Source organism: Strix aluco, chromosome 11, assembly GCF_031877795.1.
Source record: "Strix aluco isolate bStrAlu1 chromosome 11, bStrAlu1.hap1, whole genome shotgun sequence".
NCBI lineage: Eukaryota > Metazoa > Chordata > Aves > Strigiformes > Strigidae > Strix > Strix aluco.
In genome coordinates this window covers 5,814,244-5,839,834 of record NC_133941.1, presented here as the reverse complement: position 1 = coordinate 5,839,834, position 25,591 = coordinate 5,814,244, and the positions used below count along the sequence as shown (strand labels likewise).

Genomic DNA, 25,591 nt, shown 5'->3' with positions numbered 1-25,591 from the left:
TTAAAAAGAAACCGTGTTGGTCTTGCGTGGAGCTGTGGCGGCCAAAGACAGGCTGCGAAGGACACATAGCTCACTATGTGGGTTGATCTTCCAACAATTTCACTTGGGATTGAGGGAGGAAAATGGGAACGAGCCTGCTGGACACTTTCCCAGAGAGGTCCCCCCCAGCTCCCCACTCCTGCCCTAGCACTGGAAAGCCGAGGCGAACTCTTGACACTGCTAAAGAGCAACCTGAAATATTTGAAACGCCTCCTCTTTTATTAGTCATTTTACACATTCAAAGTGTTTTACAAAGACATATTCTTCTGGCATCATTTCTGGATATAAGACTTCCCTTTCTCCAGATCGCCATAATAAAGAGACTGCAAAGCATTTGCCAAATGCTATATTGCTTTACACTTTCTGCCGCTCACCACGGCCAACGGCTCACGTGAGAGCGGGGAGGGAGCGCCCCGCTCCAAGGGCCCCAGAGACATCCCCCCGCAGCCAGCATCACTCACCCAGCAGAGTGTCTCGTTAAACTGAGATTATTTATTTATAGAGCAGAACCAGTAATTGAACATTATTATTAAGACTGTAAAGGGAAGGTTCAAAGGCACTAAATGACTGTACGGGAAAACATTTACTGCAGAGATGATGGCCCAAAATATGTCACCAGTGAAAGATTAGGAAGCACTCTCTCCTCCAGGTCTCTGCCTGTTTCTTTTTTAAATCTGGCATTTTTCCTGCACAGATCTAAACTGCAGACTTCCTGGAATCACTTCTCCTACATACAAGGCTTTGTGCACTGGAGATTATCAGATTATTGACTTTGGGATTCCTAATTATATCAACTTGACTGGTTGATGAATTGGAGGTGGATAGCATCGCAGCCAACGCAGTGCTGGGGGGTAGGCGATGACTAGCAGGAGTCATTTTCCTCCAACAGCTATACAGGGAGAAAGCTGAAATATATTCTGCTCCCGCTGAGAAATAAACCCTAAAGCAATTGTTCACTAATTGCTAGGATTTAGTGTGCCCCCTTACAAATAAACAGCAGCATTGCAAAGAATGATCCCATGTCTGCCCAGACCTGGTCTGCATGGAGGGGAAAGCCCAGGGATGAGGGAATGCCTTGGAGTTTGGGGCCTGAAGAACCACATATGCCCCATCTGGGGAACATTGTACGTCTGCCCAAACATCGACCCCAGCGGTGCCTCAGTTTTAACATGCTGCTGAAGGACCACTCAAGCAGCTGTCCCGCATCAGGAGGCACTTGCAGACCAGTCACCTCCTGGGTGTGGTGGCATCTGGGAAAGGGCTTTTGGTGTCACCATGCTGGAGCTGGAGATATACAACCTGTCCAGATCTCACACAAAGCACCCCATAACTTTCACTTGGCTATCAGACTTAATGTTTCCAGCATCTTCTGAAAGGGGAATGGAACTACAACTACAGTTGTGTTGGAGGAAAAACCTTGCATCAACAATTTTGTATGGCTTTACACTGAGCTAAGTGAATGAGGCCCTTTCTTACGCATCCATGTGTCAAGGTCGGATATTCCTGGAAAACATGACGAGGCTGGTGGGATGCACACGGTGTCAGCTGCTATGTCCCCAGCCACTGCCACCCCTCTGGAGGAGACCAACCTGCTCCAAGACATCCCCGCTGGGCTGGGGTCTTCACCGGGGCATTTGCAGCAGCAAACCTCTGTTTGGCATTTTAGGGCACCACACAGAGAGCAGCCCTGGATGCTGGCGGCTGGATGGAAACACCTGACCCCATGGTGGGCAGGAACCCTGCAGCATCCTCTGTGTAAAGCACAGCATTTCATTTAATGCTTCGCATTTTTAAAATGAAAAAAAAAAACTTAATTTGATCCTTAATGGAAAGATTTATGGAAATGAAATTGGGGTATTTTTAGTGAGTAAAGATCATGTTATAATAATTTGGTTCTACAATACTTTAATCCCAAGGAGACAATTTTCTCTCTTTTTCTTTGAAGAAAACCTTTATCTTTTTTATTCATCTTCCATTGATTATTCTAAAAATCCCATTTAGCTCCACCACATAATGGTATGGTAGTCTTTTCTCATTATATTTTAATAGAATAAAACCCAACTGTATATGAGAGGATTAGATAGCCATTCGTTGAGGTAAAGAACATTGTTCCTCCAGATGGCCAGACAGAATCTGTGTAATGCTTTTCCTATTTATTAAGTTCAAAATGTAATGCAAGCTGATGAGATGTGTTTCATCCAGTATTTAATGGGTCAGCCATAAAGTTGAAAGCTAATGCTAAGGTTGGCATCATGCATGGAAGAGTTAACAGGCAGAAAATAAAGATATCTCTTAGGACAAAGCTACTTACACAAGTGGGGCAGAAATGCTAAACTCTTCCAGGCCCTCTAACCATTTGTCAAAGGTTTGAGATAATCGAAGACATTTACAAGGACCTGAGGGTTTTTTTTATTTATTGTATAAATTGCTTTCTGCACGTGGACATTGACAGATTGGCAACGAGTCTTCCATGAAACAAAATACATCGATACTTGCTGCAGACAGATTTAGGAGTACCTGGGGTAATTACTGGGTGTACACTGCTTCATTTGGGATGTATCACAGAGCGGTAGTTTCATTGCATTTACAGCCTGCAGCTCTTTTCCTGCCCCAGCTGGAGAGCAGTCTGGAAGCTACAGCTCTTCCTCTGCAGTCTCTACAACTCCACATTTGTACCCTCTTCTTTTAAGGAGGTGGGAGCACAAGTTGGACAGATTTGTTTAGTTTGGTACATATGATCCCTGAATAACTCATGTTGTGACATATATCACTTCAGCAGAGACATGCACTCCTTTTTTGGGCCTGAAAACTTTTCCAATCCTAAGACTGCTGGTATAAAAGACAGCCGTAGTGGTCTCTACCAGGATCCACATTGTGACAGTGCCCAGAGTATCGCAACTGCTAGCCCAGGAGAGCGGCCACCCCCAGGCTGGGTCCCCTTCTTCTTGCCCATGACAGCTGTCCCGCCACGTGCCCATATTGTCTCATGGGCTGCTTTGGCATCAATCACCTGCAACCACCACAGGCAAAAAGCAAGGAAAGCCATGGTCAGGTAAAGGAGAGGTTTTCTAACAGGTGATGTTCTTCTTTTACTAACAGGTGAGGTTTGGCAACCCAGCAAACACTCAGGTTCATGCATAAATGTAATTCTGTTCCTGCTCCCCCTTGAAAACACAGGTTTTGTGCAGGCTTTACAGGCTGATTATATGGGATTTACTGTGTAACAAGTGTAAACATTTAATTATAAAATAAAAAAGGTTGGACGGCTGCTCGTTTCCTTGCTCACTTGGTGAGTTTAAAAGCATCTGGTTTAAAATGGCCCACAATATAACATAAATGCAAACAGAGCGTGATCCAAGTTATTACTAAGTAGGATTTACTCCCTCTAATAAACACAGGGATTTACATTATGGCTGAGTGACATCCACACATGGGAGGCACTCTGCAAAGGGAAAGTGCCGCTGAACTTAATGTCGCTAAAACCCTGGTGGTCGATACAGCTTCAGAGGCTCAACGACAACCAAGACTACACCATAGCTGCTCCGCCGCAGCATTAGATGGCAGGTGACTGCAAGCCCAGCTTGCAAAAACAGAGTTGTACGCAGTGCACACACCGTCTGCCCCGCGCTGGGGCTGAGACAAGGTACTTCTCCCAGCCGGGGAGCCCATCCCCATCCCCAGCTCTCCCAGCATCACCACCAGGCCCCGCTGCATTTGATGCTGCTGTAACCATTTCCTTATTTAATTTGTGTCTTTGTTCTTTCCATTAGCTCCAGCTCCTCTTTCCCAGCACTACCTGGTAGACCTCGGCTCCACTGGAGCATTTTCCTGATATGATGACAGATGCACACAGCAGAAACGAGAGGTGGGAGTGCTCCTCTGACCAGAAAATGCTCCGACAGTTCAGTCCCCGTAGCGCAGCACAGCATGGGGGCTGCAACAAAACCCTCCCCTGGTCAGCACTGACTGAAAATTATTATTACAGGAAAGGCTCCTGTCCTTCAATCACGCTGTATTATTTATGACCTAATGATTGCCCATTGACTAGCTGGGATTATATGTTCTCTAAGATGTTTCTGGGTGAATGAAAGAGCATTAACCTCATTATTGTCACGTCCGTGCTCATCAGAGGCCATTAGTAGCTTCCTCTCGACTCCCTGTGTTGCTGTGTAGCTATTTGGTGTCATCTGCTGCCTCTCCACCCACCCGCCCCACACACACGCATGCCTGCATTTGGCTCTGTTTCCTTTCTCAAGTAGATTTAAGGAAATGGGTGAAAATTATTTAGCTCGGGAAGCAATCCAGAAAACCCTTGGGATTAATAATCTGGTGCAACAGCTTTTTCGTGTGAGGATTTGAGAGTGTTTTCAAATTGCTAAGCAATGGGGTCTCCAATCCTTCTTGCACACGCAGCAGCACTCCTTCAGATGATGTCTGGCCATTTTCCATTTTTTCAGCCCCACAACACTCATACGAGCAGGCCCACTGGGAACCAAGGGAAAAGCACAGCTGGGTTTCTAGGCAGTCTGCAAAGCCCTGCATGGACCACCCAGCCCTGGCCACTGAGACGCATTAGGGGTGTCCTTCATTAACGCGACCATCGCAGATGTCCCCTTCCTGCTCCAGACCTAGCCTCAACATGCACCTTTTAGGAGGGAGGATGGCTCAAGCCCTCCATATCAGAGCTCTGTCTGGCATCCCATGCAGGTGGGACCCAAACATGGGACCCACCAGCTCATCTCAAACAGTTTTGGATGGAAAATTCCACTGGAGCTGACTCCAACCTCAGCAACCGCCTCTGTGCAAAAGGCCGGAAGAAGATTTTGCTCCTGGCTAACTATCAGCCCACATGGTAAAAATAATTTCTTTTCTAATAATTAAAATGATGGGCTATAAATGAACATTTGCTTTGCTGAGCTCTGGGAATTCACAGGGAACATTTTGAGCAAGAAATATTTTTTAAATTAAAACCTCCCTTTCCTCTTCGTTTTCGCCACTGCTCTTATACTCTGTCCCCAGAGGTGGCATTGCTCTCTTTCTCCACACTTAATCATAAAAAACAACACCTAAACACAAATATTTTTAGCAAATGCTAATAACACTGTCCTTAAATCGAAATAAAAAAATATTCTTTATCTCACTAGCTCTTGACACACTTCATCTGCTTAAGTTGTTCTGTTTCCTCTACATCCTCCCCCTTACTGTGCTCCTCCACACCTCTTGCCTATCTCTTTCTTTTCACGTCCTTTCATTCACATTCCCTGAAATCTGCAGCCATACCTGTTTCTAAACACAAGAAAAGAGAACAAAAAAAACTTGGCAAAAACCTTGCCTGAATGTTCTCCATTTCCTTTGTGGTTCAAAATACTTAATTCTGAAATAACCAGGCGTCCTTTCCTTTCTCTCAACTGCTAGCAGCTGCTGTACATCTTCTGTGCCACTTCCCAATGTACTTCAAATCCTCCCAGACCCCGGAAGAAAGCAGGCACTTGTACAAAACCAATAATGCATCAATATGTTTTTGGCTGTTGCAATCTTTATATCTGCACTGCTGGAGATGATTATCTAGCTTTTTTTTATCTGTAGATTCAGACCTGTGGAACAAAACCAGGTCCAATAAAATAAGGAAGCAAAGAAAACACAAGCAGAATGGAAAAAGCAATTGAACATGCTATAAATTCAGAATCAGGTGAAAGCTAATTATGGCCACACTCACTAAAAAGATGAGGACACAGTGAGGGAGATAGACTTATTAATTATTTGTGTTATGGTAGCACTTAGAAGCCCCAATCCTTTATCTGGGACTAGCTGTGCTATACATGGCAAACACTTAACTATATCTTTGGGTAATTGCACACAGTTATAAGGAAAATGTGCAAATGCTCTGTTCTTCCACCTTCAGCAGTTTCTGGTCTGTTAATGCTGTTAAAGGAGTCTGAGTTCACCATCAGTCTCATTTTGAGCAGCTCGTGGGACGGCCTCATGGGTCAAAGAACAAATAATTCAGCATGAGAGCACCCTCTACCCATAACTGGATGGGGCAAACCACAGCAAACCCCCCAAAGTGGGCATGAGATACATCCATCACCATCCCCATCCCCTGGCGTGGGGGACACAGCGCTCACTATTGCCAACAAGGACGTTTCATCCTCATTGACTCTGTACAAGTTTGATTGCTTTTCTAATTAAGATACATTTTATGGTAATCTACCAAGCCCCTTAGACTAAATCACTCACTTAATCTGTTGTTAGTGCCCATATGTTTACAGCTTTCCAGCCTGCTGCAGCATATTTGCTTTGCCACGGCGCCGGGGAAGTTTAGTGACAGATGAGCCGCTGCGCAGGCATTCAGGTGGCGCAGAGCCCTTCCACCCAGACAGCCTGTGCACGACACGGATGGACAGACAGACAGCCCCGGCACCCGGCAGTTTGGAGAGGAGAGGAAAGGCGCAGCACTGCAGATATGGCACCCCATGCTGATCACCTGCCTCTTCCCCTGTCTCTACAGAAGGGCTCAGCACATCTTTCTCATTTTCCTTTCTTTCCTTCTCTTTTTTTTTTTTCCCTCCAAAATAAGAGATTGTACATGACAGGAGAGGAAGGCTGAAGAGTTTCACAGTATCGTCGTGTCTCTGGCTCCACAGCTCACTTACTGAGGAGTTTCACTGCAGGTTCAAGGGCTCTGAGCAGCCCTTTGGCTGAAGGGTAACAATCACATTTGCAAACTAAGAACCAGCACAGTAAGACCCTCCATCTGCACTGAACGCTGAATTAAATAAAAACTGAGCAAGCGCTCCACAGTTCTGCTCCTGCTGAACCCATGAGCCTGGGCAGGAGTGTGTCCCCCCAGCCCCAACCTTGCCTGCAGCCCAGAAACACCAACAGGCCCCTTCCAACATCTTCAGGGCTGGCACTATGCCACCGCACGCCCTGGTGAGGAGCTAAATCTCTCCTTTGGGCCTGCCTAGACTCTAGCAACCCTGCACCCTGCGTATGGACACATGTGTGCTGTGCTGGCAGGCAGCAGCTTCTCTTCATCTTACATCAGGCTGCCTGCACCAGCTCTAGATGAAGGAGCAGGGATGTGCTGAATGGGGAGGTGGCTCTTGCCTGTCCCAAATCCACAGCTCTCCTTGTGCCCTCCCACATGTGTGCATCCCACGGTGGTACCTGTGCAGGCAGGGCTCAGGCAGGGACCCAGGGACCCCAGTTCTGCTCAGACTAGCTGGGCTGAGCCCCCAGCCCACCACACACAAGCGTGTTGTATTTGCGAGGGTGTACCATGCTACTATTTGAAATGATTTGTGCTCAGTTTCTGAGGAAAAGAGAACCCAAAGGCAAAATCAGGAAAGACCAAACTGTAGGTCAAGTTGCCATTTGCCATCCTATGTAGAGGGAAATATTCCCTGAAAAAAAATGGTCATACAATTGCACAGGAACCCCTAATCAAGAGTGACATGAAGAATAAAACACCACCTGCCATCACCAGCAGTAACAGGCAGCTGCTATCCAACACCAACACAAATACCTTTCCCTCTGTAGAGCACCTATTGATCTGAACAGGATTAACAGAGGATTAACTCATTAAGTCTTCCAAGGACCTGGCTAAAAAAAGAATATCTGGAATTCAGGAGGAACCTGATATTTAAGAAATCGATTTTTTAAGAGTTTAAGGAATTTCTCTGGGAACTGTTTGAGCTGCTAGAGGAGCAGCCAAGGAGACAGGTCTCAAAGGAAAAGAAGCTCCCCAGGATCCAGGCACCCCTAAAATAATTTTTCAAACTCCTTTCAAACCCTGATGCATCTGCTAGAAAGGGACAGCGGCTCCTCCATCCCACTGGCACATATCTCACATTTTCAGCCCTGGAGCTTGTGAAGCACCATGTTGTGAACCTGTCCCAGCAGCTGCATCGAGCCCTGGTTTGCACATCAACCTGAGGTCATCTTGCAGAGAGGATGGGAGGTGATGGAGGTGATGGAGGCTGCTCCAAGGTCCGAGAGGCGAGTGGTGGTTGGGGGTACTGGACTGGGGAGAAGCTGCCTCCAGACCTGCTACCACCAAGTAGCTGAAGATGAAGGAGCACCACACATTGCACACTAGGACGGGCAAAAGGCAACAGATGGAAAACCATGAACACTGAAGAGTTTTGTATGTACAACATGAGGAGCAGGGCAAGTTCTCCTGTCCCCCAAGTTTGTCTCGTCTCTATCCTATAGAGACAGCATGTAGGGCTCAAGGGATCATTTCTGCTCAGCCACAAGCTCCTCTGCCAAGGGAAAGTCTTGCAGTGATGGACTTAACCACATTATTCACTTTGTGCCTTACACTCCCTTGGCTGCTGGCGGCCTGCCTTCGGGGACAGGGGTGAGACCTCCCCCTGTGTGCAGACAAACCAACTATTCCTGGCCCCTTTTCCTGCTTCAGAGCTATTAAGATGAGCTCAACTGGCTTCCTTAATAAACCACAGCCCAGCTTTCAGGGCAGTCTGGCACCCCTGCTATGATGAGTTATGTGGCACAGAAAACCCAGGCCTTTAGTTTTGTGGGGTAGGAAGCAGGAATCGTGCTCCTTGGTTCATGTTACCCTTCCCCTCCAGATTTACCCAAATGTGCTCTTTGACCATTGTCCTTCTGCTCACCTGGAGGACACTGCACTGAGTCAGATAACAAGGCTCAGCAAAGTTAGAAATGCTTAACACTGTCCTCAGACAAGGAGAATTATGCTTAGAAAGTGTGTGAGATGTGCACTGCTCAGACACCCATGCCCTCCACTCCTAAGGAGTTAAACGACTGTGAAAAAGACAATTATTGTTATGTACCACGTTCTCTAACACTGTGCCGAGCACATACATTCAAGTTATGTAGCTGGTATAAATATGTACGGTCCTTATGAAACAGCAATCATGTAAAAACCAAAAAGCCACTGAACTGGGTGCCTATTAACTACATTTTCAGGAACTGAGTGCGTGGGCTCGCCTGTACAACGCCCTGCGCCTGGCTGGCTGCCCGTGGGATGCTGCGCGCCGGCACCGGCTCCTGCCCAGCCAGGGCTTGGGCAGCCACAGCACAGACCCCAGCAGAGCTCACGAGCCCTCTGCAGAGGGGCACGCCGCAAAATACTCCCATCAGCTGCTCTTCAGGCAAGTGCAACTATTCCATTTTGAAAAAAAAAAAAAGGAACAATTAAACTGGTCCAAATGACTAAGCAGTTACTGGCAATCTGAAATTTCTCTCTGGAAGAGTTTAGCTTGGACTGGCAGGCACAACATCCTTACGTTCTCCAGTTACAGTCCTCTAACATCTTACTAAAGTACACTTCATGTATCTATTAGCATACCCTGGAATCATTATACCCAAATTATTCTGCGTCTAATACTTTGAGTTTCCGAGCAGGTATACACTCAAGCATGTTCTCACAGCAGCTCCAGCTTGTGCTACAGCTGGAGTTTTGAAAGACTTTGAAACATCAAAGCAATCGACTCCCATGGATAAGATTCAAGTATGAAAGAATCAAAGTGCCAATAAATTAATCAATATAATGCTGCAAATTCAAGTATTTATTAGGTAGTCTGAAAGTATTCCAGCTATACATCTTGTTTTCCTTAGCCGTACTATTACAATCACTGTCTTGTACTGCCTGGAAAGCACACCAGGAGCTATGACGGGGAGAGATAAATAACTGCACCTTGCTGTTATTTACAGGTAACAAAGAGGTCTCCAAGTTAGCCGAGAGTGCTGAGGAATGAGGCTGCTGAGCCGTACAAGGCAGAGGCAGGGAGCAGAAAGTCAGAGCAACAGTCTATTGACCTGTATTAATGATGTTACACTCTGAAAAGCAAGCTATTTTCTTAATTACTTTAAAGATTTTCTTTATTTCATTAGTACATTTTGATGAGGAGCATGTTGCTGCCAATCTGCCATACTTCAGATTGATCTTTCTAAGGTAATATGCAGTCAGATATTCATACTTCAGCTCGATCAATATTAAATAGCTCTAACTGATTTCTTTTATATCAAATATTGCTGCATTATTTTGAGGCATCTTTGATTCAAAATGCCAGAAGAAACATGATAAATCAGAATTCCTTTTCCCTTTAATCCTCACTCTCCACGTTTCTGCTGTAAAATGAAGTGCAAAACAAGTTTCCAAAGCAGGCACCCCCCTCTGCAAAGCAAAATACAAACCAAAATTATTTCAACGTATCTAAAACCATGGAACAGTTGGGCTCAGCATGAGAGTACAAAGAAATCAAACCTAAAACCAATTTTGTAGGCTTCACGATTCCTGTAAAACCCCACTTCTCCCCCAAACAGTACAGTTACACAAATAAATAGAGATGCATATAACTTACCGGAGCAAATATCACCATACACATTTACAAAAGGATTTATAATCCAACTTGCGTCTCCTGAAATAAAGCAAGGTTTGTCTCATACTAAAAATAAAGGCTCCCAAAAGCTTCTCACAGGAGGGAGAGAGAGAGAGAGAGAGAGAGGGAGGGAGGGAGGGAGGGAAAGGGAGAGAGCGAGCACCAGCTCCTTGCCTCGCTTTTTATGAAGCAAATAAGGAGAGCAAGAAAATCAATGCTGAGAGAAAGTGAGATGATATACCAATCAGGCAGCAGCCTCAGCCTTATTTGCAGAGGGATGGCAAAATGCTCATATTATTAGACAATGACTACACACAGGCTAAGTAGAGAAAGCAAATACTTTCCCCTCGGTGAGAGGCTGATTGCTTTGTTGTGGTGCAGGTACCACCACAGCGGGCTGGGAGATGCAACCCCTTCCTCCCCACCGCTAATGCAGCATCACTTTAGCCCTTGTGTGAGCTCTATAGGAAAGAAACAGTTCACAATTCTGGGCTAAAGTTGTACTAAGCTTAAAGATCCTCCAAAGCTCTGACACTTACAGACAGTCATCAGAGCAGTGCTTCTTCATTGCTGGGTTTGGGGGCTTTTTGGACTCTCTGTTATATTTTGAGATGCCTTTCACTGCATCTCAGAAAGCTGCCCTGCAGCTACAGCAAGGAGCCCATCCAGAAAGGAGAAAAGACCCCTCAGGTCTCCCATACTTTCATGTGCACTGAGCTCCTCCTGTGCTCGCACAGGACCAGACGTCCAAAGCGTCTTCCTGGAACTCAAGCTTTTGTCCCTATTTGTGTATCAGAGAAAACTTATGGGAAACCCAAGGGTCCCTTGCACCAAAAGGGAAAATTTCTGTGCTATTAATCCGCTCAAACAAAATCACTGTGCCCTTGTGTGTGTTGGAAGGAGGAGGAGAAGGTAGCAGGAGGTAAGCTCATTGCCTCCAACATACAGGAACCTGCCTGCGAACAGGACACGTCGGTGGCGAACGCATGCCACTTCTCTGGAAAGATGCCACATTTGCTTCCCCCTGGCAGCTGTACAAAGACACAAACCGCACGCCCTGTCACTGCAAACCTCCTCACGAGAGGGGTTTCAGGCTGGTCCCGTGTCTCCACTCAGCGTTCAGGACTTCAGCACATTAAGAGCACAAAATGGATCCGCGGATCCCTCTCTGCAAGGCTCCCGGCTCTGCGCTTACCCTGGGAGCCTCCGTCATCACCAGCCCATCGCCCCAGCGCTGTTTGGTGGAACTGAGACTGTGAATCACACTTTATGCTATTTATTTATCAGCCCCAGGTTTATCACTGTTTTGCCCTCTTTTCTACACGCTGCATCAAATATTTTCAAATACACGTGACAATGAATGAGACACAAGGTGAACTTTCTTTTATTCGGAGACAGAAGTTACATGCTGGTACACAGAAACACCTGTTGGGTGACAACAGTTCCCTATGCAGCAAAACTGGAGCACAATTACTTTTCCCCAGTGGCTTGGGATTTACATTGTGCAAGAAGAGCTGGAATTCACAGGGAAAATCCTGAAGATAAAACCAAGGGAACTGAATTCATCTGATAGTTCAATTTATCTGTTCAGGGCTGGCACTTCTAGCACAATCCAGGCACAGAGGTGACTCCAACAGCCCTCCAGGCCCCTTTCCCACAAGCAGGAGCCGCATTGCCACGCTGGCAGATGTCACCGCTGATGATGTGGCCCCGTGTTTCCAACAGATACAGCCTGATGCCGGCTGATGCTGTAATGAGAAGACATCGTGGTGCTGAGAGAGTTCTCCAGGCTGAAGCCCTGCTCTGCTGCTCGCTGCATTTTAACGTACGTGGAAGCATTTGTCAGCTACCGTGCACACTGCCTGAGTCCCAGCCACAAAGATTAAACAACTCGGCACCTCTGGTCTGCAGAGCTGGCTAGCATTTGCCTCCCACTGCACCGTGAGCAGCCCTTTGATGCCTTATCCACACAGGAACCGCACTCTGCAGCCACACTCACACCACAACGGCTGCAGCAGTGTCTCAGCATTCGCCTGGTTAGCGTTGGCCAACACGCCTTCCTCCCCGAGGACAGGGCTCACACATCTCACTCCTTCTTCCTTGCCATCTCTAGAAGAGACTGAGCAGCCCAGAGAAAGTGTGGAGGAGGTTTTGTAGGAATAACGCAGACCCGCAGAGGTACATGAACCAAAAGCCAGTGACAGGCAAAGGTGACCAAAGGCCACACAAAACTTACTACTCACTGCATCAGCACAAGGGGTGATGCTGGTTCTCCCACACCCCTGGGAGAGCTCTTCTCCAGCCTGTGGGTGCCTGGGTTGCTCCCACACATTGGCGGAGGATGGCAGGAGGATGCTCAGCCTGCCTGAGCTCCCCAGCTGATACATCTCATTGCTCCTGGCCTTTTTCGTTGCATTCAGCTCTCCAGCTGGCACTGAAACTCGCTGTATCTCATGGTGACCAGCCTCTTGCTGCAAGGTGTGACAGTAAGTGAAATGCAAACACCTCTCATTTTCATTTTCCAGTGAGATAATTTTATTTTCCCTTCCCACAGCTAACAACTGCTGTTACTTAAACTCACTAAAGTCTTCTGAAAACTTTGAAAAACATCCATTGAAACAGTTCTGCAGAAGCACCCCTGGGAGCTGCTGTGTCTCAGCCCTCTAAAATACGTGTCCACTTGGGCACCTGTGCAGGACATGGGGATGCAGGATGCAGTTTTAGCCAGAGCACGATGGGCTGCAGCAGGTGATAACCCGTCCTGTTGCACAGCTCCTTTAAACACTGCAACATGAACTCCATGGCATAAGGAGATCAAAGCCTGCTTTTTTTTTTCCAAACCAGTGACACATCATGAACGCTGTGGATCAGGTCTAACATTGCTGAAAGTGGATGTGTTGGTGTTTGCTGACAAGGCAAAACACTTGTCAGGCTGCGGAGGACCCTGCAGCACTGCAGGCTGGTGCTTTTTTCAGCTTTATTAGATTCCTTTCAAAAATTCATCTGAACTACTGGACAGGCACTCAGCATCACCAAGCATAAAACCAGCTGCTGCCAATTCCAGTGCTGTTATGCCATGTTTCTCTCTCTGCTGTATCAGAGCTTTCCACTTTTGATTTTCAAGTCGGGAGTTTCAAAGCAAACTAAAAAGCTTCAGGGGATTTAAGCCCCAAACTCCTTTAGATACTACTGAAAAGCTGTACAGATTTTGTGGCAGATTTCCACCAGCTTTGCCACATCACTCAGGGTCTGAAGAGATTTAATCCCTGCCTGTAGGAGGTTTCATGGCCAACACAGCTAAAAGGGATGCAGCGACACCAGTAATAGTGAGGGCTGCAGCCTGGGGAGAGACGACTTCTCCCTGGGTACAGCAGCAGTCAGGGGAGGCATCAGGGCAGCATGAGATGGGGATGTTCTGGCTCCCCACCACACTTTGCCGTGTCTTCTCCCAGCTCCCAGCCCACCACAGGGTACCTAAAGCCCACATAGTGGGATCCCAAAAGCACTCAGACCCTCTCACTGCTGTGTTGCTTTACTCTTAACATACGTGCTCGTGTTACCTTGGGAGCCCTGTTCATGCTCGCATGTGTGTGTGCAGATTTACAGGTGCCTGTAAAATCCCACACCATGCAGTGGAGATGAAGTTTTATTGGTCTTGCCATGGAGGACCTGAGCTGGAGTTTTTTCAACATCACAGTCCTCAGTTCTGCCCGAGGCTGCATCGCACCGACGCTCACCCTGGGCAGGATAAGGCAGGAGCAGGCAGCACCACTGTGGGCCCTTTGGACCATGCTACTATATCTGTGCTCACCCCACATTTGGAGGAGCTAATTAATATCGTCAGAGCCTCCATCCCACCTGTGCTGTAGAAGAAACATCAATCAGGGCAGCAGTGGCTGTGCAAGCAGGCTGGAGCCTAGCAGAGGGGCTGCAGCCCCGGCCGGCAAGAGGAGAATCAGCCAACCTGGAGCTGCTGCTGCAAATAACCCGTCAGCCCAGGAAATATTAAGATGGGCTGCCTGTTTGCCAACGGAGATTTTCACATTTCCCTCTCAATCTTTATTTACATTTGGGAAGACAGAAAATTAACAAAGTCTGAGATATATAACTGGAAACCATTTGTTTTTCTTGTGGAAATGGAACGTTTCCTAATGAACCTCCCCTCCCCCTGTGCCGTTCGGCTCTGGATGCAAATATTGCTGCGAGTTTATCAATCTGCGGCTTGTTTCACGCAGTTTGCAATGCTAATGAGTAAACCAATTTTGACATATTATGTAAGCCAGTTTCTGAAACAGAGATTCTTGGCAGGCCAAATGTAAACACAGACACCCTCTTGCATCCAATTTAAATGAGCATGTTGCTGAAAGCACTAAGGGCTTGATTCTGTTGACTTATTCCTGATTTACTCCAGTAAAAAAAAAAAAAAAACCACCAAAAAAAACCCCAACAAAAAGCTACCTTTCAATTCAATTACTAGTGCAGCAGCAATTTGCAAAATGGATCTAATTTTGTAACAGGGAAATGTGCTGGACTAAGCTAATGCAGGATGGTGACTCGGGCACTGTATGAGAGTCAGCACAGCACACAACTGGGAGCATGCGTGCTCTTCCAGATGGAGCTAATGGGGCAGATGACAGCTCTCCTCTCCCTCATCCTCCTGAGCCAAATTTAGGTCCAGGTAGTGCTCCATGGGCTGGACCTCTCCCAGAGGGTGACTCCTTTCAGCCTCCTGGCTCTTCCACCATGGTTTTGCAGGAGGACATTGCTTACTTGGGCAGCATGCAAAGCCTAAGAGCTGCACCGGGTGTTTCGAGCCACATCCTGCCTCTGCTGCAGTTACGCTGGGGGTGGTGGGAACCCAGGGCACGAGGGAATATTTGTATCGGCATGTGCTGAAGGTCTGCACCACACCAGTGCATGGCCAGATGCCGAGACCCCCATGAACGGCTCACTGCCTTGTCCACCTGGCCCAAACCTGGCAACTGGTCCCACCACAGAGACAGTTGGACACCCTGATTAATGGATTATATCCAGTTTTTACAGACTGTGATCTCAGCACCAGAATGACGTGCTGGATGGCACACACATTGGATGGCAGACTGCAACGATGAGCAACACACCTTCCAATGACACGGGGACGAGCTTGAAGGTCACAAGCTCTGAGTTAGGGGTAAGAGAAAGGAGGAGGGATGCATTTTTAAAAGCCCCTGAAAAAAAAGGCTCTACCAGAGAGATGAACAGGATTTTATTAAAGTGAAGAAGGGCTGGAATCAAATCTTTCATTTGCACTTTTCCCAGTACCATCTGGAGCATTTGCATCTGCCAAAAGCACAACGTATTTCTGTCGAGCAGCGGTAGCAAATGGGGTAGCAGCATACCTGGAGGTGGCCTTTGCCCTGCTAATGGCTCTGGGCATCTCCAGAGTGGCTTAAAACTAAAGCACAAGTGTGGAGTTGAACTGTGATGTTCCTGCCATGGCAGAGGAAAAGAAAATAAGAGACATGCTCTGCTGTGAGGTCAGGTGTGCCGCTGCAGAGCATATTTCTTGCATGTGTCAGAGATCCCACCAGCACTGGAGCTGCAATACACAACCTCACACTCAATCCTCTTCACATCATCAGGACGAGGATATCATTTATCATACCTGTCTCTTTTACATTATAAAGTAAAAGAGAGGAAGAGGAAGAATACTTTTAGCCTCCAAGCAAAATATCCCATCCTGAGCTTTCAATTATGAGAGCAAGCCTGAGAGCTCTTCCCTTTGTGCTATGTAGCGCTTTCAAGCTACGATCATAAGCAGCCGAAACGCCACACATTTGCTGGCTCATCAAGTTTTACCCTGCAAGTTTGGAAATACACAGTTGCTGAAGTAATTCAAGTTTTTATGGCATAAGAGAAAACTTACTGCTGTCTAGACACAAAAAAGAAAAGGACAGCGCTTGAAAGGAGGGCAGCTGACAAGTAAGCATCACTTGGGATGTAACGGCAGGGAGATGAGATGCCTGCACAGCCCCAGCCTGCCAGCCCGCACCGCAGGGCTGCCGAGGAGCAGCAAAGGTTGGGAAGAGAAGATGCTCCACAGACCTGAGGGACCACGCAGGTTCTTGACTGAATGAGTACAAGTCCAGCTCTTTGCCAGCTGACAAATACCCCCCTCCACTCACGCTGCCATCCCAGCACAGAGCCCGAGGTGGGAGCAAAGCCCAAAACTAGATCACTGCATCAACTCTCACCCCATCCCAGAAGGAAGGTGAGGGCAGCGAGCGACCAGCGTACAGACTGCTGCACCGCAGCACCTCCCTCCTTCCCGACAGTTTATCTACACATGGCACATTACAGTAACAGGCAGGCAAAAGAGTGCTTCGGTTCTAACATCTCATTTTTACTGTAATTTTAAATGATTTGGAATAACTCCTGTGGTTAGAAGTCCAGCTGTTATTCAGAGTGAGTCAAATTGGAAAGCCCTCACAGTCTATCCAAGCATCCCCTGGATTTCTGATGCTTAGAAGAGTGTTACTGCCACCCCCTTATTCTTAGTGCGTTTTTCAACATTAAGTCCTGTTTCTGTACGTCTTAAATACCAGACACTAAAAACATATAAAATAATAATCTGAAGGCCAAGTGGGCACAGTCTGGATGATGAAAACAGCATGGAATAAAAGAGAATCAGATTAATTTCTATTGTAACTTTTATAGCTATTAACATGAAGAATGAAAAAACCTAATTACTGTCAACTCTAAGTTTTCAGCTACCCAGCCAGCACAGCACTGTTATTAAACTACTGTATAATTGCCTCTTTTACTCTGCTTCCCACAGAAGTTGTGTTATTTCACTCATAGTTGAACTCATAATATTGGCTTCATAACTAATCCTGTCAATCGAAATCCCCGGGGGCTGGTGCAAGGATAAAAATAGCAATGAGTTGTTTCTTCCCTCAGCTCTCTTTCAAAGCCCATTTCTGCAAGTACCGGGGCTGTGGCTCAGCAGTACCACGGACTGTTGCACCCACCACTGACACATGAACACTGTTCCTCCGGCTCAAGCAAAGCACAGAGAAGAGGGATGAGTCCTTCCAGCAGGCAATTTGGTCCCCCTGCACTGTCTGTCCTGGATAAGATAAATCGTGTCCATCTCCTGACACAAGCAGCTCAGGTAAGATGTTGCATAGCTGAGCCCCACCTCCAAGCCCAGATGCAACTGCCTACCCTGGGACTTTGTGCCAGCACTGAAGTTCAGCTGATACTTGCAAAGCCTGTGGATGCATGAAAAGCACAGGTTTCTTCCTTCCCCAAACACCAAGTGCTGGGATAGTATCTTGCATACAAAACCACACCGAGACACCCAACTACATGTTCAAGCACCAAAGATATCCACTGAGATATCTGTAGGACTCTACAATCTTAAGGGTCTTTTCCAGCCTAAATGATTCTATGAGATGAGCAGTTTGCCTGTGCACTTTCTCAGGAGACTGCATAAAGCACAAGATTTTTACCCATCCACATTTTGTAAGCTGTCTGAACCCCTCCTTGCTCCCTGTGCATTGGACTGATGCTCCTTGCTAACAGCTGGCGTGGTTGTTCCCTGGAGAAAGCAATGGATTTGCTGCAGAAGACCCAGGCAGGGTCAGATGCCAGGGCTTCACATGGCAGCACATCATCCCTGCCCAGCAGGATGCTCCTCTTGCCCAGGACACGGTGGGACTAAACTCACTGTTCAGCTCAGGTTTGTGACAAGGTGATAGGGCTGAAGGGTGGGGGATGATGGATTTGGCTCACACTCAGACCTACCATTTCTGTCTCTGGAGACAACAACCCTGTGCCGGGGTTGCTCTCTGGTGGGCACGTACAGAAACTGCTGAGAGCTGGCAAGGAACAGAGGAGGAACAACACATTTCCCAAAGTGGTTTTCTAGAGAGAGGGCCCGGGGTGCCCATGCCAGGAGGGAGCCAGCACCAGGGCTCTGCATGCACCTGAACCAGCTCTGGAGTCATCATGCTTGTCCCTGCCCTGCTCAGGGCTGCTGGAGGAGCCCCTCGCTTGGCTGTGACTGATGCCCGACAGCACAAAGCACGCCAGCACACTCGCTGCACCACTGGGTCCATGGGGGGGGGGGGGGGGGGGGGGAAATCACAGGACACTGCTTCAGTTGAGGTCTTCTTCCTCCTGGAGGAGCCACCATGCTGCCTATTACAGCCACAGGCAGGTGGTACCACATGGAGATGTGGTGCTGCAACCTTCACTCGTGGCCTGCAGCTGGAGCCATCCTCAGGAGGGATGGCAGCAGTGCCCACCAACCCAGGAGTAAGAAAAGCAAAGAAGCTGTTTAAAAATCCGTGCAGAAAAATTGCTCACCCTCTTCTCCACCCCACAGCAAGGAGACACCAGCCGCAGCACAACACTTTGCAGCCACACAGAAACCATTGCTTCCCACACAACCCTCACCAGCACTCGAGGGATCCCAGGGTTTAAAAAACCCCTCTGTGTGCACTGTGAGAGCAGAAGTGTGCTCAGTGCAACCCTCTGTGGGAACACAGTTCTTCCCTGAGCTGTGTTACTCCTTCCTCCCTCCATCACTTTATTTGCTTTACTGTTTGAGACAAAAGGATAGAAAACAGTTCATGACATTGCCTAGGCTGCCAAGGGGCACCACAAAACCAGGAAAGCTCCCAGCAATCTCACCAGGGATCTCCACACTGGTCTTGCTGGCAAACCAGGAGAGCTCCCAGCAAGGCCAGTCTGGAGAGCCCTGGTGTCCCCAGCGGCTGAGACTCAACTGCCTCCCAGGAGGTGGTCTTCACAGTGTGCAGACAGCAAGACTGGAGGAGGACACCCCTGGAGCCAGCAGGACCTGACAAACTGCCTTGGCTGACAGCTCTCAGCAGCCCCTCAGATTTAAAATCATCATAGCCTGACGCAGTGCTCATTTTCTCACCCATGGTGTTTGTGCAAATGAACCTGCAGGCTGATGGATCTCCTCACCCAGAAAGCTCCAGAGAAACTGTGTTATAGCCAAAGTTTCCCCTGGCGATGGCTCGGTCACTGAATTGCCAGGCCCTGGTGAGCAAGCAGAGCCCACAGCCTTCACATCTGTGGCAGACATAGAAAGGATAAAGGAGGGAAGCACCAATAGATCAGGGCTGAAGCATTAGCGTGACTGAGAACTATCCCTGTGTCCAAGTACAGGATGAAAGGAGAAAAGTAAAAGGACAAACAAGGAAAACTGAAGCTACCAGACACAGGTGCACCAAAAACTCCTACAGGAACAAGTGTTGTTGGTAGCACAGCATGCAGAGAAGCTCAGAGCACCAGAACAGATAGGGTGGCATGAGCCAGCCTGCCTCTGCTGGAGGTAACAGCATATACCCCCTCTTTGGATGTTCAGCCAGGTCCTCAGGGAGAGCACAGCAAAAACAATCACTCTTATAAACACAGGCCTTAATATCTAGATGAACGTCCTTTGGGACTGATTCTTCAAAGTCTCAAACACTGCTGGGGGCTCCTGATCTTCCTCCATCTCCCCCACACTCTACTGCTCATGGTGTGTCCATTTAGACTTGTCAACTCTTCATCCTCAAAGAGGAGGGACGAGAGGCCCAGGCTATCCCGTGCTCCTCCCGATGTGGCACAACGTGTTTCGATGACTTCCCATCAACCAGCAGCGGATCCTTCAGGAGGAATCTGGAAGAGGAGAGCACAAGCTCATAAGCACTGGGTAAATCAAGGCCAGCCGAACTTTCAAATTTTCACAGTGGTCTATGCATGTAAGAAAATCCATGCAGGGTCTCACTATTCCCCACATTTAAGTACTAGAGATAAAAGGGTGAACATATATTTCAACTGACTGGTTGGCCAGAGAAAAAAAGGAAAAAAAAGTGCATTCCTGCTTCAATAACATCTAATTAGCAGTGGGATTTTAGATGCAAAAGCAAAGCATTCATCTTGCCACCTACTCTTCATTTACCATAGTTGAATCACTATGAAAAACTTTCCTAGATGGAAGTAATTAAGGAATGCAAGGGCTGTTGTGTTTGCAGTTGAGAGAGGAGCTTTTCCTTTGGCAAATCTTGTTGCCCTGGATGCATCCAAACCACCAAAAATTTTCAGCCAGCTGTTAGCCCAAGGCTTGTTCCCAGATGTGGGGCACCCCACTGCTCCAGCAGTCAATCCCCCACTGCTCCATCTCCCTCAGATCTGCAGTCTTTCCCCTGCCACACAACTACATCCGTTATTGGAGCAAAACGCATGCGACAGACATGCCCACGTGCCTGGATGCAGCAGACAGGAGTTGACTGCATGCACCTATCTCATGATGCAGGACACTTGCCCTTTCATCCTATGATGGATGCACTTCTAGTTACACACAAAGTAGTACGCGGTCCCATGTGACAAGACCAGGGACCACTGAAGAACATCCACCTGGAGAAAGAAGCTGGAGGAAGGCAAAAGGTTGGCCATTTGGTGAAAAATTGCACCTCTCCAATCAATGCCCGGGTAGATAGTGCAGTGCAAGACCAAGAAGGTGGCTATGCTACTGTGCTGGTTATCTGTTTAGTTCTGTCTGAGACACACCAACCATTGAATGCCATGACAGTATCTTGTATGGTTCCAACACTCAGAAAAAGCAGTCATGCCCCTGAGAGCAAGTAACATAGCTGATGGAAAAAACAGGTAATATCTTACCTGAATCATCAGCAGCAGGGGTCTTCCAAACATCAGCTTCAGGAAGGTCAGATGGTGAGGTACTGTGTTTCCCCTGTGAACGAAGGGGAATGATGCATCTTCACTGAAAGGGTTATCAAGCACTGGAACAGGCTGCCCAGGGAAGTGGTTGAGTCACCATCCCTGGAGGTATTTAGAAGAAGTGTAGATGTGGTGCTTAGGGACATGGCTTAGAGGTAGACATGGCAGTGTTAGGTTAACGGTTGGACTCGATCTTAAGGGTCTTTTCTAACCTGAACGATTCTATGATTCTATTTTTTAAGTTTTGTGTTAGGCAACCACACAAGTGCTTCAGGTGGACCTTCCGCATGGATCACAGAAGACTGTCCTTGTTCAACCACCAGAGGGTTTCTGTGCAAATTAGCTCATTGTCCTTGGCTTTTGCACATTTTTGTATGTGTAAGATTCAAGTGTTTGTTATTATTTCTTGAAAAGAAGAACCCCCATGAGCACTTAGTGGGTTTGCATGGAAGACATCACTCTTGCACAGTGCATGCAAGCTCTCACCTACTGGGTCTGAATCAGTCATTTCCAGTAAAATATCACACAAAAGTCTGGGTGTCCAGTACGTGTTTTTTGAGAATTTATGCAAATTTATTCTACAAATAATCTTAATAGATAATGCTAAGAATGAATTTGAGCTGAGACGGTTTGAGATCGAAGGTGTTAGGTTATCAGACACAGTGGGTGGCATGTAAATGAGTTCACTTCTTAACTAGTGGGTAAAAGTGAGAGGTTTGATCTACAACTGAAAGAAAAATGGAACTTAGAGCACAACAGCTATTTCTGAATAGATTTGCATGTGGGCACTTCTTTATCACAATGCCTACATAAATATGTATGGAGCAACTGTTTCAGAGTAGCCCCGTGTATGGGCAAGGCTGTAAAATTGTTTATGGTCTAAATATTAAAATTGACTGTCTGCAAATAATATAAGGTAATAGTCTCTTACAAAATCACTGTTTCCATGAATTTTACTGGCATCATCATTGTTTATTTGTGTAAGGGGGGGGAGAGGGAGGGAAGAATCAGACAGGCCTGAAAATCAGCAAAATAAATTTAGAGTTATTCTCAGAAGGACTGCTTGTCTCACAGTTGAGCAAATGCACCAGGAGATGGAAGAACAGGTGTAGGTCCCATCTCTGTCACAGTCTATTTTTCTATGTAGAAAAGCAGGATGCATTTTTTGCACCAGAGACAAAGCATTTTCTCTTACTTCAGCCAATACTCATTTTTCCTGAGCAGATACATCAAACCATTTACAGTTCTTTGCATCCTACTGTAGCTTTGTTTTACTGTAATTGTCCTTGGGTTTTTTTTCTTAAGAAAAAAAAGTACCTTCCTTAAAGCGATTAGAAATGTCATTCACGTTATCCTCTGGATGTGAATTGAGCTATTCCCAACAGCCACTCAAAAAATACATAATCACCATAATTACTGGTGGCATCTAATTAACATTCAACTTCCTCTCTACAGCAGCTACAGCTGGACAACCCATTTATTTCAACCTAAAACTAATGCTCTCCTAATTATTTTCCGTCACACTAAGCAGCCCACCTGTGTCTGTCTTCGCCGACGTCTCCGTCTGGCACAGCGGTAAGGGGGCAGAGCGAGCCAAGCGAGCACCTCCGCACGCACCGTGCGTGCTCAGCCTGCGACAGGCTCGCTAACAAATGCCCCGTGCAAACACGGGGACCTGCTCCCACTAGTTACACAGCTGCTGGCTCTATTAGCTTCCTTGACCAGGATTCACAAAAAAAAAAAAAAAGGCAAAGGAGCTGCCTACATCAAATGCCATATCTGGCAGTATGTAAAATATCCCCTGCTTGGCACCATGGCTGGGGCAAAAGGCTGCAGCTACCCTGAGGCACTCAGTGCTCTGGGTTTGCCCTCATGGGAGAGGGCAGAGGATAAACAAGTCTCTTCTCACAGGTAATTAGTGATAGAACAAGAGGGAATGGCTTTAAACTGCAACAGGGGAGGTTCAGACTGGACATTAGGAAAAAATTTTTCACAGAAAGAGTGGTCAGACAGTGGAATAGGCTGCCCAGGGAGGGGGTGGAGTCACCATCCCTGGGTGTGTTTAAGGGTCGTTTGGATGAGCTGTTGGGGGATATGGTGTAGGGGAGAACTTTGTAGAGTAGGGCTGAGTGTTGGACTCAATGATCCCAAGGGTCTTTTCCAACCTGAATGATTCTGCGATTCAAGACACATGCCTCTTGTTCCTGAGGATGCTGGGGGCTATTTGCCTTTTTTTCTCTCCATGTCTCTTGTCCACCCTGACTGTCTGGGGTACCACAGCCAAGAAGGGCTCTGCCTGTGCAGCTGGGGCATACCCTGCACTCACACCAAGGCCACTGCTAAATCGAATCAGCTGCCAAAATTTAATCCCACCAGCCAGGAGGCAACAGGGCCATGGTGGGCTTGCTGATGGCCCCCAAACCCTGGCATGTCCTGATGCTGGTCTCCAGGCTGGGGCAAACCTTCTGCAGACACCTTCATTCTCCTTCCTTAGCCACTCTGTAGCAGCAACAGGACCAAAACTGCTGAACCGAAGTATTATTTTAAAAATAAAGACAGAAAGGGATTAGACAGATAAAGCAGCCTGTTTTTATGGACTGCCCAGTGCCAGGCACTCATTCTGAATAAACTGAAGTACATGTAAATCCATGATACCTCAGTTGTTTCAGTCTACTCCTAGTCCTCTTCTGTAGCTCTTTCTACCCCCATCCACTAATCAGGCAACTTTTAAATTCTCTTTTATTCTTTAGACATGCATCACCTCTCCTGGTAGGAAAAGCAATGCCTGCTGCTGCCACCTAGATGAGCTCCAACTCATTAGCTCTCCATTACTTTTCAAAACTCGGCTGAAAACTTGTTTTTTCTTTTGCTCACACCTTCCCATTTTCTTCTCTCTTTGCTATTATCTCTCTACTTACATTATTTCAGCCTGTAATGATTGTAACGCTTGTAGGAATGATGTTCTGGAAAATTACCTCCTATTTGCACTTATATTTGAGCTTTCATCATTACACCAACTATATATATAAAGGGGGATGAGAACGGAACTGACGGTTACCAGGGGAAGCTCTGGCTGAACTTCTCCCAGATTCAGGAATTACTAATGACTCTTTCTTTCCCTTCTCCCCCCACTTCCATTTGTCATTTTGGTGTGAACCTCTGCCGGCACTAAGAGGTCTCTGCTCAGCCCAATCACCTAGGGTCACAAAACCCACAGCAATGCAGTGTTCACCCCATATCAAATTTGGTTTAGATAGGCTAGCGGAGTTCAAAATCTGTGGGGAGAAGAAAGGAGCTCAGAGAGCACGATCTTGTAGGCTTCACTTGCTTCAGAGATCAATGAGAAAAATACAGCAGATCAAGAGTTGTCATAGATGGCCTGAGTTTCAATAGGGGGAAAAAAAAGTAAAATCAATCAGCTCATGTAGATTGGTGGGCCATTTATGCAACAGTCAAGTAGTCATGGTTTTGATGCCAACATAAGAACTGCAAGCCCCAGTTAAACTCAAGAAATTCAGTATCTTTAAACTCTGCATGAATTTTCCCCCCCATCACCACCTACTGAGTAGTAAAGTGCCTCGAAATTGAATTGTCCAGCACTCCACAAACAAATTTCCAGCTCCACAAAAAGTAATATCATCTTGGGAGCTTACTTGTGAAACATTTTAGACAAGGCTATAAGCAGATGATCAAACTTTACGAAAATGCCCTAGCTCTTATCAGGGCAAATCAAGCTAAGATGGATCAGAGAATTGAAGTCTCAGTGTTTCATAAATCAAAGAGCTGCCTGTGCGCTCTGCTGGCTGTCCAGGATCACTTGTGTTCGAAGGACTAATTGCAAACCAGTATAGTTTTCCTTGCTATTTTTCCAGGAAAGAACTTCAGAGTTACCACAAAGATTCTATTCTCCAGCCAGCAAAACATTGCTAAGGTTGTCCAGATGAACCACTTGCATCTCATTTACCTTCCCAATGCAGCCCCAGTTTGCAAACATCTGGTTTTTGGGCAGCCCTGCAGCCACCTGCAGCCCTCCCCACACTCTGCCCTGCCCAGCATCCCCCCCCAGCAGCTCCCAGCACCAGCTGGGCTCAAACCTCCCACTGCACAGCAGTTTTCCTGGGAAAGGCACCCAAAAGCATCAGCATGGAAAGAGCCCTTGCAAACCCCAGATGTCCACAACTGTCCCCTCAGAGGAGAAAGAGGAGGAGGGATGAAGGTGTCCAGCACACTGCAGGGGCTTTGCAGCTCCACCACCACCGTAAGGAACTGGTAGTGCTGACAACCAGGCTGCCCCTCTCCCATTCGGCACACTTGGCTCCTTCACACACACTCCCACGGCCAAAGAGGAGACACGGCCTCTGACAGAGGCTGTCGCTGTCAAGCCACGTGCAATCTGTTGATCAAAAGAACAGGCAGGTGCTTTTTTTGAAGGCAGGAGCTGG

The 25,591-nt window shown here is 47.1% G+C and overlaps 1 protein-coding gene across 2 annotated transcripts in view; it reads right to left on the bottom strand.

Moving 5' to 3' along the window:
* The window catches only part of SYNPR (synaptoporin), a 110,834-nt gene that overhangs the window by 35,320 nt on the left and 49,923 nt on the right, over positions 1-25,591 (bottom strand). Inside the window, exon 1 of one of the 2 annotated variants that reach the window (XM_074835835.1) lies at positions 10,392-10,562. The exons of the other annotated variant lie outside the window; for it this stretch is intronic. Coding sequence (XP_074691936.1) covers positions 10,392-10,415 — 24 coding nt within the window. The 5' untranslated portion in view covers positions 10,416-10,562. Of the gene's footprint in view, positions 1-10,391; positions 10,563-25,591 lie in introns of those variants that run through there. 2 annotated transcript variants of the gene reach the window in all.